This window comes from Chrysochloris asiatica, unplaced genomic scaffold (genome assembly GCF_000296735.1).
Source record: "Chrysochloris asiatica unplaced genomic scaffold, ChrAsi1.0 scaffold00136, whole genome shotgun sequence".
Taxonomy (NCBI): domain Eukaryota; kingdom Metazoa; phylum Chordata; class Mammalia; order Afrosoricida; family Chrysochloridae; genus Chrysochloris; species Chrysochloris asiatica.
In genome coordinates this window covers 3,299,106-3,313,811 of record NW_006408654.1, presented here as the reverse complement: position 1 = coordinate 3,313,811, position 14,706 = coordinate 3,299,106, and the positions used below count along the sequence as shown (strand labels likewise).

The 14,706-nt window shown below is 40.7% G+C and overlaps 1 protein-coding gene across 1 annotated transcript in view; it reads left to right on the top strand.

Moving 5' to 3' along the window:
- Nucleotides 1–8,604: 8,604 nt before the first annotated feature.
- PCOLCE2 (procollagen C-endopeptidase enhancer 2) overlaps nucleotides 8,605–14,706 on the top strand; it is a 106,741-nt gene continuing 100,639 nt past the window's right edge. Inside the window, exons 1-2 of the mRNA XM_006869859.1 lie at nucleotides 8,605–8,741; nucleotides 10,172–10,280. Coding sequence (XP_006869921.1) covers nucleotides 8,659–8,741; nucleotides 10,172–10,280 — 192 coding nt within the window. The 5' untranslated portion in view covers nucleotides 8,605–8,658. The remainder of the gene's footprint in view (nucleotides 8,742–10,171; nucleotides 10,281–14,706) is intronic.

Sequence of the window (14,706 nt, the reverse complement as noted above, 5' to 3'; positions counted from 1 at the left end):
TGTTTTCCCCTTTTGCAGATGAAACAACTGAGATTTAGAGATTTAGGTATGTGCTCAAGGTAGCTCAATGAGCAATTGTTGTTGTTGTTGTTATGTGCCGTGGAGTCGATTCCGACTCATAGCAACCCTGTATAGGGTTTCCGAGGCTGTAAATCTTTGTTGTTGTTGTTACGTGCAATGGAGTCGGTTCCAACCCATAGCATGTTGTTGTTGTTACGTGCTGTGGAGTCGGTTCTGACTCATAGTGACCCTGTACAGGGTTTGCAAGGCTGTAAATCTTTATGGAAGCAGAAACCTCATCTTTCTCCCGCAGAACAGCTGGTAGTTTCGAACTGCTGACTTTGAGGTTCACAGTCCGATTCATAACCAATACACTACCAGAGCTCCTTACAGTAAGCGGTAGCATATCCGAATTTCCACTCCTATAAATGGCACTGAAACATTCATCTTTGAATACCAACCTTTGCCTGTGTCTTTGGTCATTGATTTATGATTGATTCCTGGAAGGGGATGGATACTCCTGTGTTTCCGTACTCCAGCCTCAGTAGGCCCGATTCTCTAATATTTTCTCTTTTGTGGGTACACTGAGCTTTCAATGCTCCAACTCGCATCCCCCCACCCCTCACCCCAATTGTATGCCATTTCCTTGACAATAAACTTCTTTCTCTCTATATGTTGTTGTTAAGTACCGTGGAGTCAGTTCTGACTCATAGTGACCCTGCACAGGGTTTCCGAGGCTGTAAATCTTTATGGGAGCAGATTATATATATACATGTATATAGTTCACTGAGAGATATTTGTCAGATGCTAATAGTCTTTTGAATCAAAAGGTGAGTGGTTCAAGCTCACCAGTCACTCCTTGGAAACCCTATACAGCGTTGCTGTGGGTCGGGATCGACTCGACAGCACTCAACAACAACAACAACGTGGTTTTGGAGTCATGGTATGGCACTATAAGTTAATGCACCAAACTGCAAAGCCATTTGAACTACAAGGTTGGCAGTTCAAATTCACCAGCTGCTCCTTGAAAACCCTATAGAGGGTCGCTATGGGTCAGAACCAACTCGACGGCACTTAACGACAACAACAACAATGAGCTTTTAGAGTTCTGATGTGGCACTGTGGGCTAATGCGTCAGATTGCAAAGTCATTTGAACTTCAAGGTCGGTGGTTCAAGCTCACCAGCTGCTATGGGTCGGAATCAACTCAACAACACTTAACAACAACAAATGTGCTTTTATTTGCTTCTTTCCACAAATAAAGAGAAGCAAGCCTGGGCTCTTGGGACTGAGTCCCTCTGTTCTTTCCACAGATGTCTCCTGACATCTCTTTGGGCAGCTCAGCTTCATGTGAAGGCCAGTAAGATAAGGTCAGAGTGACACTGTGGATTGAGACACACATTTCGGCAGGCTTTCTCCACAATCGTGGGTGGTGATTGACAAACAGTATCAGTCACTAGAACTGGGGGACTGAACCCAGAAGGAAATGTTAAAGGCATTTGTGAGAGATGTCCCTGGGCCCCTGTACACACCTAGGACATTGGCAATGAGTAGACCTTCACAGGTGCAGACAGTGAGAAGGGAACTTGCTACTAGTAAGAACTCAGTTGATACTTAGCTCTCTTCTTCACGTCTGGGCCCACAATGCTTGATGGCAGTTGGAGGACTTTTGTATACTCTAGGTTCTCTAACTTTTGGAAGTCCCACGTTACAGTATCAAAACCACTTTATAATGTATCCACATCTCACATTAAGTGTAATTAAGCCAGGAAGAAGTGCCACTCACTAGTTTCCAGATGTGGGTAATTGTTGTCAGGTGCGGTCGAATTGGTTCTGACTCATAGTGATTCACAGAGGGAAACATTGTGGGGGGGTGGTTCTGGGCCACCCTCCTAATTGTTGCCATGTTTGAGCCCATTTTTGCAATCATTGTGTCAGTCCTTCTCATTGAGTCTTTCTCTTTTTTCACAAACCCTCTACTTCATCAAGAATGATGTCCTTCTCTAGGAACTGGTCCATCCTGATAATATGTCCAAACGACATGAGATGAAGTCTTGCCATTCTTGCTACTTCATGGTATAGTCAATAATTTTTGCAAACACCGTAATTCAAAGACATCAATTCTTCTTCAGTCTTTCTTGTTTATTGTCTGGCTTTTTGCATGATATGAGGTGACTTCTTTGCTTTTTTACATTTTAAAGAGGTCTTTTTCAGCAACTTTGCCTAATTCAGTATGTCTTTTGATTTCTTGACTGTTGCTTCCATAGACAGTGATTGTGGATCCAAGTAAAATTAAATCCTTGATATTGCTTATTGGTCCAGTTGTGAGGAGTTTGTTTTTATACTGAGGTACAGTTTGTTTTTATACTGAGGTACAGTCAGTTCATACTGAAGGCTGTATCTTTGATCTTCAGCAATAAGTGCTTCAAGCTTTCTTGCATTCCAGCAAACAAGGTTGTGTCATATTGCAGGTTGTTAATGAGACTTCCTTCAATCATGATGTCATGTTCTTTGTTAAATAGTCTGGCTTCTTAGCATACAGATTGAATAAATATAGGGAAAGGATACAACTCCAACAGACACTTTTTAAAGCCACATAGCATCCTATTGTTCAGTTGGAACAACTGCATCTTGGTCTATGTACAGGTTCTTCATGAGAACAAATAGGTGTTCTGGAATTCCAATTCTTCACAATATTATCCATAATAAAACACAGGTAAGCATCTTTCTGATATTCTCTTCTTTCAGCCAAAATCAAGCTGCTTATATCCCTCATTTCACGTCCTCTCCAGAATCTGGCTTGAATTTCTGGCAGCTGTGTTCATTTTTTAATTATCTTAAGCAAAATTTTACTTGTGTGTGATAGTGATATTGCTTACCAATCTCCATGTTCTGTTGGGTCACTTATGGGCACAACTGTTGATCTCATCTAGTCAGTTAGCCAGGTAGCTGTCTTCCAAATTTCTTGGCATAGATGAATGAACACTTTCAGAGTCACATCTGTTTGTGAAACAGCTCCACTGGTATTCCATCAATTCCCAGAGCCTTATTTTTCCCCAGTACCTTCAGCGCAACTTGAACATCTTTCTTCAGTTCTTGATCATATGCTACCTTCTGAAATAGTTGAATATCAGATGATTTTTTTTGGCACAGTGACTCTGTATATTTCTTCCATTTTCTTTTCTAGATTTTGAACTTGTTATTGTTGTTTGGATGAAAATAAGCAAAGCCTTTTAGTTTTCCATTCAACAATTTATATGTATTTTATTTTGTGACATAGGTTGCGAGCCTCACAATATATAACAACTCTCCTCCCACTTCCTCCTTGTGCTTCCCATTTTCATTTGTTCTACTTTCCTGTCCATTTTTACCTCCTGGGTTTTATTTTTGAACAAATGGTGCAATTGTGTCCTTGTATGTTTGATTTTTCTGAGGAGTACATTCCTCGCTAGTGTTATTATTTACTTTATATGCTTGTCTATTATTGTTAAGTGCTGTTGAGTCAATTCTGACTCATTGAGACCCTGTTTAGAGTTTTCAAGGAGCCATTGACCTTGTGGTTTGCAGTCTAGTACTTATCCTACAACACCACACCAGGAGTCCATGCTTGTCTATTATTTGACTGAATATTTACCCCAGAAGTGGTTTCAGTTCCATGCTTAAAGTGTGATTAAGGGCCACAGTCTGTGGTGCTCCACCAGTCTCATCAGACCAATAAGTCTGGTATTTCTTACAATTTTGCATTTTGTTTCACGTTTTTTTTTTTTTTCTTTCACTCTGTCTAGGACTTTCTATTGTGATCCCTATCAGACCAGTCAGTAATGGTAACTGGGCATCATCTAGTTATTCTGGTATCAAGGGAGTGGAGGTTGTGGTTTGCATGGTTCATTAGTCCTTTGGACCAATTCCCTTGAGTCTGATTTTCTTCACTCTTTTTTGCTCTGGATGGGGAGAAACCAATAGTTGTGTCTTAGACAGGCACTCAAATGCTTTTAAGGTTCCAGTCACTATTTACCAAAGACGTAGAATATTGTCTTTGTGCATTATGTTATGCCAATTGACCTAGATGTCCCCCAAGACTGTTCCTAAGCCCCCAAGTCTAGTGATTTATTCCCTCCATGTGTTTGGCGATGACTAAGAAGTTTTCATAACTTTGCTCCCTGTATACTCTACTGCTTACATGGATATATTTGTAGCACATACAAATCATGCAGATGGAGAAATATCCTCTGCCATGCCTATATGTTACTTGGTAAAGTAAAGGGTCTGTGAAAAACAGGAAGACCCACCAATAGATTGACACAGTGGCAGCAGCAATGGACTCAAATATGACAACAATTGTGAGGAGATGCAGGACTGCACAATGTTTCGTTCTGTTGTGCATAGGGTTGCTATGAGTCAGAATAGACTTGCCAGCACCTAACAACACCAATGTATACTCCTAAGTATAGTCCCATTCACCTTCCTACATTTGTTCAACTTGCATGTCTACCTATGTAACAACTTATATATTATTGCTTGTTATTACAGGATTATGTATGTAATAGTATTTATCTTTATTGTATTTTACTGTCATGCAACTCCTAGTGTCTTCCTTTGCCTTGGTAATGTTGTACTGACCTTTGCCTTATTGTATTTTGCATTTCCTTTCACTCAATACTAATACATGGCCACTCTCTAGTTAGTAATTTTCTCTTCCTTCCTCTCCCATTCCTGCTAACCATCAAAGAATGTTTTCTTCTGTGTGAAAAGTTTTTCTTGATTTTTTTTATAATAATGGTCTGATACAATATGTGTCTCTTTGTGATTGATTTATTTTACTCAGCATAATGCCCTTCTGGTGTGTACCACTGGACTGCTCACCACAAGGTTGGGCTGTTCAGATCCACAAGTTGCTCCTTGGAAACTCTACACAGGGTTGCTATGAGTTGGAATCGATTTGATAGCAGCAGGTTTAATGTCTTCCAGGTTCTTCCATATTTTTTACTATTTTTTAATGTTACATGGTATTTTAGCATGTGTATGTACCATAAATTTTTTTTATCCATTCATCACAAGTGGATGATCACTTCCACTGTCTCCATCATTGTTTGCTATTTGTAAAAATGGTGGCAGTGACATGTGTGTGTGTGTGGGTGGCATGTGACCTCTTCTAATTTCTCAAGAGGGGTAGAGAAGAATCAAAATCATCAGCATCTGTCACCCAAAGCTGATTCCTATGAAGAGAAGGTCATACATTCCTTCACCTTACAGCCTTTTTTACCAACTCTGACATCAATCGTGCCTCCATGGCAATCTCTCCTCTGAGTTACATAATTCATTGCAGTGACCACACAGAACTCACAGGCAATAATCATGATTTAGGGGTTTACTAGGGAAATAACAGGTTACAGTTTAGGTTCAGGAACACTCAGGATACAGTTCTTTAATCAGGACAGCCTCTTCTCAGCCATGTCTAGACACACCACTCTCTGGCTCTCAGCCTCTCTGCCAGGCCTCTGCTCTGCTTGCACAAGTATTACAAAGCTCTTTTGGCTCTGCTGATTAAGTGTCTAAAGGCACCCCACTTCTCCAGCAAGTCATTTGTCCAAAGGCACTTAGTTTTCTTGCACTCTGTGCCTGGGAGTTCGCCGGTCTGTCTTATGCCAGTCTCTTGTTAATGCTACTTCTGCTGCCACTGTTTCTTCACTGCAGTTTCTTGCCATCTCTCATTGTCTGTGGTATCTCAACTCTCTGCCTTCTGGATCAAGAAGGTTCTGTGCAGAGATCCGGATTTAAAGGATGCACTCCATTCCTGAATCTCCTTTCTTATTGTTAGTGAGAGCCCCCTTTCTGCCTCTTTGCTGTTTGTTGTTAGGTATTATTGAGTGGGTTCAGATTCACAGCGACCCTATATAGATAGGGCTTCTGAGGAGAAGCTGGTGGGTTTGAACGGCTGACCTTCTGTTTCACAGTCCAGTGCTTATCATACAATGTCATGCCTCTGGGATGTCTCATTTTAAGCCTAGCAGGATGACAAAATTGACCAATCCTCATGTTAGCGTTTTATTTTATTTGCATGGTCCCTCCCCCACAAGGTGGGAGTGTAGTGACTCTGTAGGATAAACATTGGACTGTAAACCACAGGTCACCAGTACAAACCCACGTGCTGCTCCATAGAAGAAAGATGAAGCTTTTGCTCCCGCAAAGATTTACAGGCTCTGAAACCTATACAGCATCGCTATGAGTTAAAACCGACTTGATTACACTTAACAACAACATTGGCTAATGGGAGGGGTCCCTGGTGATACAGTGGACTTCTGGTGTGGTGCTGTAGGATGAGCACTGAACTGTGAACCATGAGGTCAGAAGTTCAAACCCACCAGCTGCTCCTTGGAAACCCTATACAGGGTCACTATTAGTCAGAACTAACTTGATGGCACTTAATAAAAACAAAAACTGGTAGCACAGTGGATTAAATGTTCTACAGCTAACTACAAGTTCAGCAGTACAAACCCACCAACTGCTACACAGGAGAAAGATGAGGTTATGTTCTCCTCTAAAGATTGACACTCTTGGAAATCCCAAGGAACAGTTCTATTCTGTCCTCGAGGGTTGGTATGAGTGGGAATTAACTCAGTGGTAGTTGGCAATGGCTAATGATTGGGAGCATTTCTTCACATGTTTGTTGATTGCCTGAATGTTTCCTTTGGCGAAAGTTTATTCATGTTTTCTGCCCACTTTTAAAATTGGATTGCTTGTCTTTTTGTTGAGCAATATTTTTGCTTTATCATTTAAACTATGACTTTTTAATAAAATTGCATCTAAAACACTTAGCTATTGGTTAGTATACTCTTGAAATGTGTGCACAATAAACAATCATTGATTTTCCTCTTTGTTGTTTTTGAACAATTTTTATTTGAGGGTTGAGGGTGTAACTTTCAGGATATAATGCAGTTTGCCAAATTCTGTCATTCTCCACCACCACCACCACCCTGCCTTTTTTTTTAATGTCATACAGGGTGTGGTGCCTTTAGAGAATTTAAAAAAACAAACAAAGTTGTAGCTCTTGGTGTTTTTCCCCTTTACTTTTTTAAAAGTGGGAATATAAAGCCCCAGGGAAATTTTTGTTCCCACTATTTAAGTTTCTGGGTCTCCCATTATTAAAAGTCAGATTATTCTCTACAGCCAGTTTTGACTTTATTCTTTTCTTAGAGTGCTTGTTTCCTTAACATTGTAAACTCATGATTAGAAATAAAGTCATGATAAATACTAGTTTAATCCTTTTATTTTCCTTCTCCTTGTTGTTGTTTTTAGGTGCCATCTAACGCATAGAAACCCTGTATAGAATTTCTGAGGAACAACTGGTGGGTTTGAACTGCCAACCTCATGGTTAGCAATCCAGCTCCACAGTGCCACACCAGGAGGAACAGCACAAATTAGGTATTAAATTCAGTATAGCACTATGTCGTGGTATAGTTGTTGAACTGTCTGCTGCAGTTCAAACTCATCAGCTACTCCTAGAGAGACTTGATGGCACTTAACAACAAAAAACAACACTTAAATTGTGTGTTTAAACTTATATTTTTATGTAATTGAATATAAGAAAGTCTTGATTCCACAAGACTGGAATTGGTTTTAGAAAAACAAATTCTCTGTTAAAGTTAATTTTTCAGTACTACAGAAAAAAATAGTTGAAGAAACTTTTTTAAGACCAGAAGGTCCCCACAAAGAAATGCCATTTTCATTCAGACCATAACCTGGGATGCTGGGATTTGATGATTCTGATTCTGTGTTCATTATTTGGCATAGTTCATTCTCTTAATAACATTTCACTCACTAATCAATTATCTGAAAACACATTTCTAAATCTCAGAGAAATGATCTCCTTGATTCTTCTCACCAATAAAAACAAAGAAATCAACTGAGATGTGTGTGTGTTTAAAATAAGAGAATAAAAGCAGGAATATGATGGGATCCTTTTTCTACTTTCCCTTTCATTGGATATGGACATTTGAAGGAGATAGATATAAAGAAGGAACCTCTGGTTTTCCAGGAACCAGCAAGGGCTGACACTTTTTATTTAACTAGGATAAAACACTCCCCAACGCGAAGTTCACAACCTCACCCTGTAAATCGATCAAGGAACCAGGTCTCTCTTGGGTACCACTTGGCGAGGGTTTCATCTTTTCATCCTTCTTCCCACAGACCCTGCGTCTGTGGTATGAGAGGAGTTGTGGGTGCCGGGGTGCCAGGGACAACGCGTCCTCTTACCCAGAGGGGAGGAGGCAGCTCTGGCCTAGGAGCCGCCCCTCCCGCTGCTGGAGAACAAACGGGATATTCAGCAGTGGCCTGTGGCTGCCAGAGCAACTCCTCAGGGGAAATTAAGAGTTGAGTCAGACTGCACCGTAATCGCCTTTAAAAGCGCCCCCACTCCTCCAGCCGCGCGTACCCGGCTACCTGTGCTGCCCCGTGCCTGTGTGTGTGTGTGTGTGTGTGTGTGTGTGTAAGGGAGAGCAAACCGGTGTGTGAGGCAGTGTTTATGCCGGCGTGAAAGCCGGTGTGTGAGTCTGGGTGGGTGCAAATCGGTGTGTGCACCTCTGTGGGGACCAGTGTGTGAGACGAGGTGCGCGGCGGCGTGCGCGCTGGTGGGAGCAAGTCCTGAGCGTCTACACCAGCCATGAGGAGCGCGAGCGCCTGGGCCCCGCTCTGTCTGCTGTTGGCCGCTGCAGCCCAGCTTGCGCTGCCGCAACCCCCGGAGAGGTAACGCGACCCCCGCGCGGGCTCCCTCCCTGCCTTCCGTTCCTCCTCCGCTGCTTTTCTCAATCGGCTTCTGGGCACCCCAGTGACCCAGCGCAGACCCTGTGCTCAGTGGTCAGCGCCCACCTCCCCTTCGTGTGCACAACTCCTGGAATCTCAGCACCGCGCCGGCCTGCGGGGTGCAATCCGCGCGCTCAGCTCATCTAGCCATGCGGCGGCCTTGCAACCGGTCCGGCCACCACGTGGCGGGGGGCTTAATCTCAATTCTCCCCTCCCCAAAGGCGTATGAGGGCCTGGAACTGTGTGGACTCTGGTTTACTTCTACTTGTTTCTCCCCACCCGAGTGGTTTTGCCTAGAGACCTAAGCCAGAGGAAAGACCGAGTCGCAGGGCGCCCAGGGAGTGGTTCCCAAGAAGTTAACTCTTCACCAGCCTCCGAGCTGCGGGACCGAGTCCTGGACCTTCACTGGGGGGATCCCCGCCTGATGGCCAACTTCAGCATCCCCCCACCTCCATCGTAATCCAGCGCCCATTTCAACGGGAGGCTTTGCTAATAGGCAATGATTTTCAGAAATGGACGGAGAAGCACTCATCTCTTTAAAGCTTGGAATTTAAAACTTTTTATACTAACCAACTGCGTAGTAACTTTTAAAATCAGGTACCGCACACAGTTCTGAGCTTCTCACTTACTACCACCACTTAAATGGACCTAGCTACCAATTTTCTCTAAGACTTTACCATCACGTGGCCTTGTTTGTATATACTCGTGTGTGCATACCTTTACATATTGTTGTTAGGTGCCATGGACTCGAAATGAAGGGTCTTCAAAAACTTCATGGAAAAATGGAATGAAATTTTCCCACAAACTTTTGTAGCCCCTTCCTACATGTAATCACGCATGAGGTCGTCATGAGTTAAAATCACTGGAGGTTAACTGTGTTGTTGTTAAGTGACATCGAGTCAGTTCCAACTCATAGGGATCCTGTATAGGGTTTCTGAAGAAGAGAGACTGGTGGGTTTGAACCACCAACATTGCAGTTAACAACCAGTGCTTATCCTTATAGCGCCACACCTGAACTCTGGAGGTCAAGTAGCAATATACATATTGGGAGCAGACAGCATCATCTTCCTCCCACGGAGTGACTGATGGGTTTAAACTGCCAATCTTGTGGTTATTCAACACCACCACCAGGTCTCTCTGGATATATACATAGCCACACATGCATAAATACTTAATTTTGTAATTATAATGGAGACAGATGGCAGATGAACTGAATATTTTATCATGTTATAATTTAAATATTCTAAGATCTAGCAAGCTTTAGGACACTTATATATTGCAGACATCTGTTAATCAGTATTAGCTTTCTGAAGCTAATGTTAAATTATTAAACTGTTACTACCTAAATTTCCTTCCCTCTTTTATTTTCACAGACCTGTTTTCACATGTGGTGGCATTTTTACTGGAGAGTCTGGATTTATTGGCAGCGAAGGTTTTCCTGGAGTGTACCCTCCAAATAGCAAATGCACTTGGAAAATCACAGTAAGTTTTTTTTTCTTTAAAAAAAGGTATTCTCCTGGAAATGAAACAATGGAAGGCTGCTGAATTTTTACTCTGGTATCAGGACTTGGGTTAGGGGCAAATGCCTGAAATAGTGAAATGTTGGAGTTATCTCAACTATTTGGGAAATTTTTATTAATAGAAGTAGTGGTGTTCTGCATTAGCAATTACAAAGGGCACAAGTCAGTGTTTGAAGGAATCAGTTTTTAAAACAGATGTGTTCTAAAATCCCAGCCTGACTCAGTTGAGTTTTATGGATTAAAAATTAAATCTATTTTCATCAAAGTTCTGTTATAATAATGCTTAGATGCTATTTGTTGTCTGTGTCTTGCATAAATGTCTCCCACTGGGGGATAGGAAATCAAAGTCTGTACTAACTCTTGACTAATTTATATCCATTAAGAAAAGAAAAAAAAATACCACTTAATGTCTTTGGGTTGAAACCATCACTAAAGACAATGTCAGATTAGGAATAAAAATAACCACAATAAAGAAATAAAGCCCAAATAGCAAACCTGGTCTAATATGATGCTTCTTAGTAATGGCATATACTATGCTGACTCAAGATACAGATAACAAAGCCAGACAACTGAAAGCAGAAAAACGCCTGAATTTAAAATCAGCTAGATTGAGTCATCTGTCCAGTCAGTTTAACAATAACATTTTTGGTTTAAAAAAAAAAAAAAAAATTGGGTGGAAGTTGTTTGGTAATTTGACACATTGGATCATGGAAACCTTCATTTAGTCAGATTGTGCCACCCACTGATTAAGACTTTAAATAGCTACCGTTTTATTGAGCACTTACTGTGTGCTAGGCACTGTGCCAAGCAGTTAAAAAGCATAATCTCATTGAACCCTCAAAACAACCTTATTATCCTGATTTCATAGATGAAGACATTGAGACTTACAACAATTTTGTAAAGTGATTGACCAAACAGTTGGTAAACCCAACTTTTATGCATGATCAAACTAAACATATTTTGGAAAGGAGGGTCCTTTGATAGATACCCTCTTCTCCCATAAAATAAAGCTTTGCTCTTATATGTATTTATCGTATCTATCATTTATCATCTAATGTACTGGTCCCGATTTTGTTACATTACTGTAGCACATGGGACAAGGAGAGAGTGAGTCATAGAACACAGTTTTGAAATGATTGATAGTAGTTTGAATGGGAAATAAGACTATGGGAAAAAACAACAACCATAAAAGTAGTTTGGTTTTTATATTATGCTATTGTTGTTGTTAGGTACTGTTGAGTCTGTTCCGACTCATAGTGACTCTAGGCACTACAGAATCAAATACTACCTGGTCCTGCACTTCCACAGTTGTTGTTAAGCTTGAGCTCATTGCTGCTGCCACTGAGCCATTCATCTTCCCCCTTTTCACTGACCCTCCACTTTATCAAGCATAATGTGCTCTCCTGCCAGTGGTCCCTCCTGATAACATGTCCAAAGTAAGAGAGATAAAGTCTCACTATCCTGGATTCCAAGGAGCATTCTAGTTGCACTTCTTCCAACAGTCCATGGCACTTTTAATATTCTTCTCCAACACCATAATTCAAATACACTGATTCTTTTAAGGTCTTCCTTATTCATTGCCCAACTTTCACATGTATATGAGACTAATGAAAATACCATGGCTTGGGTCAGGCACACCTTAGTCCTCAAACTGACATCTTTGCTCATGAACCCTTTAAAGAGGTCTAGCAGATTCACCTAATCATTAGGTCCTAATGCAATACGTAGTTTGATTTTTTGACTGCTGCTTCCATGAGTATTGATTATGGATCCAAGCAAAATGAAGTCTTTTGACAATTTCAATCTTTTCTCCATTTATCATGATGTTATATAATGATTTGTCAAGTCAGCCCCAACACATAGCAACCCCGTGCACAACAAAAGGAAATATACCCAGCTGTGAGCCATCTTCAGTTTTTGCTATGTTCGAGCCCATTGTTGCTGCCATCGTGTCTATCCATCTCAGCAAGGGTCTGCTCCTTTTTTGCTGACCCTCCAACAAACGTGATATACTTTTCCAGGGACTGGTCCCTCCTAATAACATGTCCAAAGTATATGAGACAAAGTATCCTTGCTTCTAAGGAACTTTCTGGCTGGACTTCTTCCAATAGAGATGTGTTGGTTCTTCTAATGGTTCAGTATTCTTCACCAACACCAATTGCATTAATTCTTATTCATTGTACAGCTTTCATATGCATATAAGGTGACTGAAAATATGATGTGTTGGTTCAGGTGTACCTTAGTCCTCAAAGTGACATCTTTGCTTTTTTATATATTAATGAGGTATTTTGCAGCAGATTTGTCCAATGCAATTGTTGTTGTTAAGTTTGTTTGCATCAGTTCAGACTCATAGTGATCCTGCATAGGATTTCCAAGGAGCAGCTGGTGGGTTTGAACCACTGGCCTTGTTCTTATCCTACATTGCCCAATGAAATACATTCTTTGATTTTTTGCTGCTTCCATGAGTGTTAATTGTGGAACTAAGTAAAATGAAATCCTTGAAAACTTCAATATTTTCCATTTATCATGATGTTGTTTACTGGTCCAGTTGTGAGGATTTTTGTTTTCTTTACTTCGAGTTATAATCCATACTGAGGCTATATTATTTGATCTTAATCATCAAGTATTTCAAGTCTTCTGTGTTCTGTCTTGTTTTCCACAATGCCTTCAGTGCAGCTTGGACTTATTTCTTCAATATCATCGGTTCTTGATCTTATGCTTCCTCCTGAAATGATTGAATGTCGACCAATTCTTTTTGGTACAGTGATTTTATGTATCCCTTCCATCTTCTTTTGATCCTTCCTGCAGCATTCAACATTTTGCTTATTGTTGTTGTTGTTAAGTTACCGTCAAGTCTATAGAATCCTTCAGTACTGTTACTTGAGGCTTGGATTTTTCCTTCCATTCTTTCAGCTTGAGAAATGCTGAGCATGTTCTTCCCTTTTGGTTTTCTGACTTCCTGTCTTTGCACATTTCATTGTAATGCTTGACTATGTCTTCTCAAGCTTCCCCTTGAAATGGTCTGTTCAGCTTTTGCGTCATCATTTCTTCTATTTGTATTAGCTACTCTACATTCAAGAGTAAGTTTCAGAGCCTCTTCTGACATCCACTTTGGTCATTTTTCCTTGTCTTTTCAATTACCTTTTGCTTTCTTCATGGATGAAGTTCTTGGTGTTATCCCACAACTCTCTGATCTTTTGTCAATATTGTCTAGTGCATCAAATCTGTTCTTGAGATGGTCTCTAAATTTAGGTGGGATGCATTTAAGGTCATTTTGGCTTCTGTGGACTTATTTAGTTTTCTTCTGCTTCAGCCTGAACTTGCATATGAACTATTGATGGTCTGTTCCACAGTCTGCCCTGGCCTTGTTTTGGTTGATGATATTGAACTTCTCCACCATCTCTTCTCATAGATGTTGTCAATTTGATTCCAGTGTATTCCATCTGGCTAGACCCACGTGTATAGTTGCCATTTGTGTTGCTTTAAAAACGGTATTTACAGTGAAGAAGTTGCTGGGTTTACAAAATTTTATCTCCAGTGTCATTTCTATCACCAAAGCCATATTTTCCAACTGCATATCCTTCCTCTTTGTTTCCAACTTTCCCATTCCAGCCACCAGTAACTACCAGCACATTTTGATTGCATGCTTGATCAGTTTTAGACTGAAGAGATTCTTCAATTTCTTTATCATTGGCTTTGATGGTTAGTGTGTAAATTTGAATAATACTTGAATTAACTGATCTTCCTTGAAGGTGTATAGCTATTATCCTATCACTGACACATTGTACTTCCAGATAGATCTTGAACTGTTCTTTTTGACAATGAATGTGACACCATTCCTCTTAATTTGTCATTCCAGGCATAGTAAACCAAATGATTGTCTGATTCCAAATGGCCAATAATTGTCCATTTCAGCTCACTAATGCTTAGTATATCAATTTTTATGCATTGCATTTCATTTGGACAACTTCCAATTTTCCTAGATTCATACTTCATACATTCATTCCATTATTAATGGAATCTTTTCTCTCATTTTGTGTTTCTTCTCATTTTGAGTCAAGCCCCATCAGCCAATGTAGGTCCTGAAAGCTTTGCTCCATTCACGTCCTACTTTGAGGAGGCAGCTCTTCTCTAGATGCATTCTGAGTGCCTTCCAACCTGAGGGGTTCATCTTCGAGCACTATAGCATACACTGTTTCACTGCTATTCATAAGGTTTTCAGTGGCTAATCCCTAAGAAGTCGACTGCCTATTTCCTTTTCCTAGTCTGTTCTTAAGGAGCTCTGGCAGTGGTTACAAATCAGGCTGCTAATCTCATGGTCAGCGTTAGAAAATACCAGCTGTTCCGCAGGAGAAAGATGAGGCTTTCTGCTCCCGTAAAGATTTATA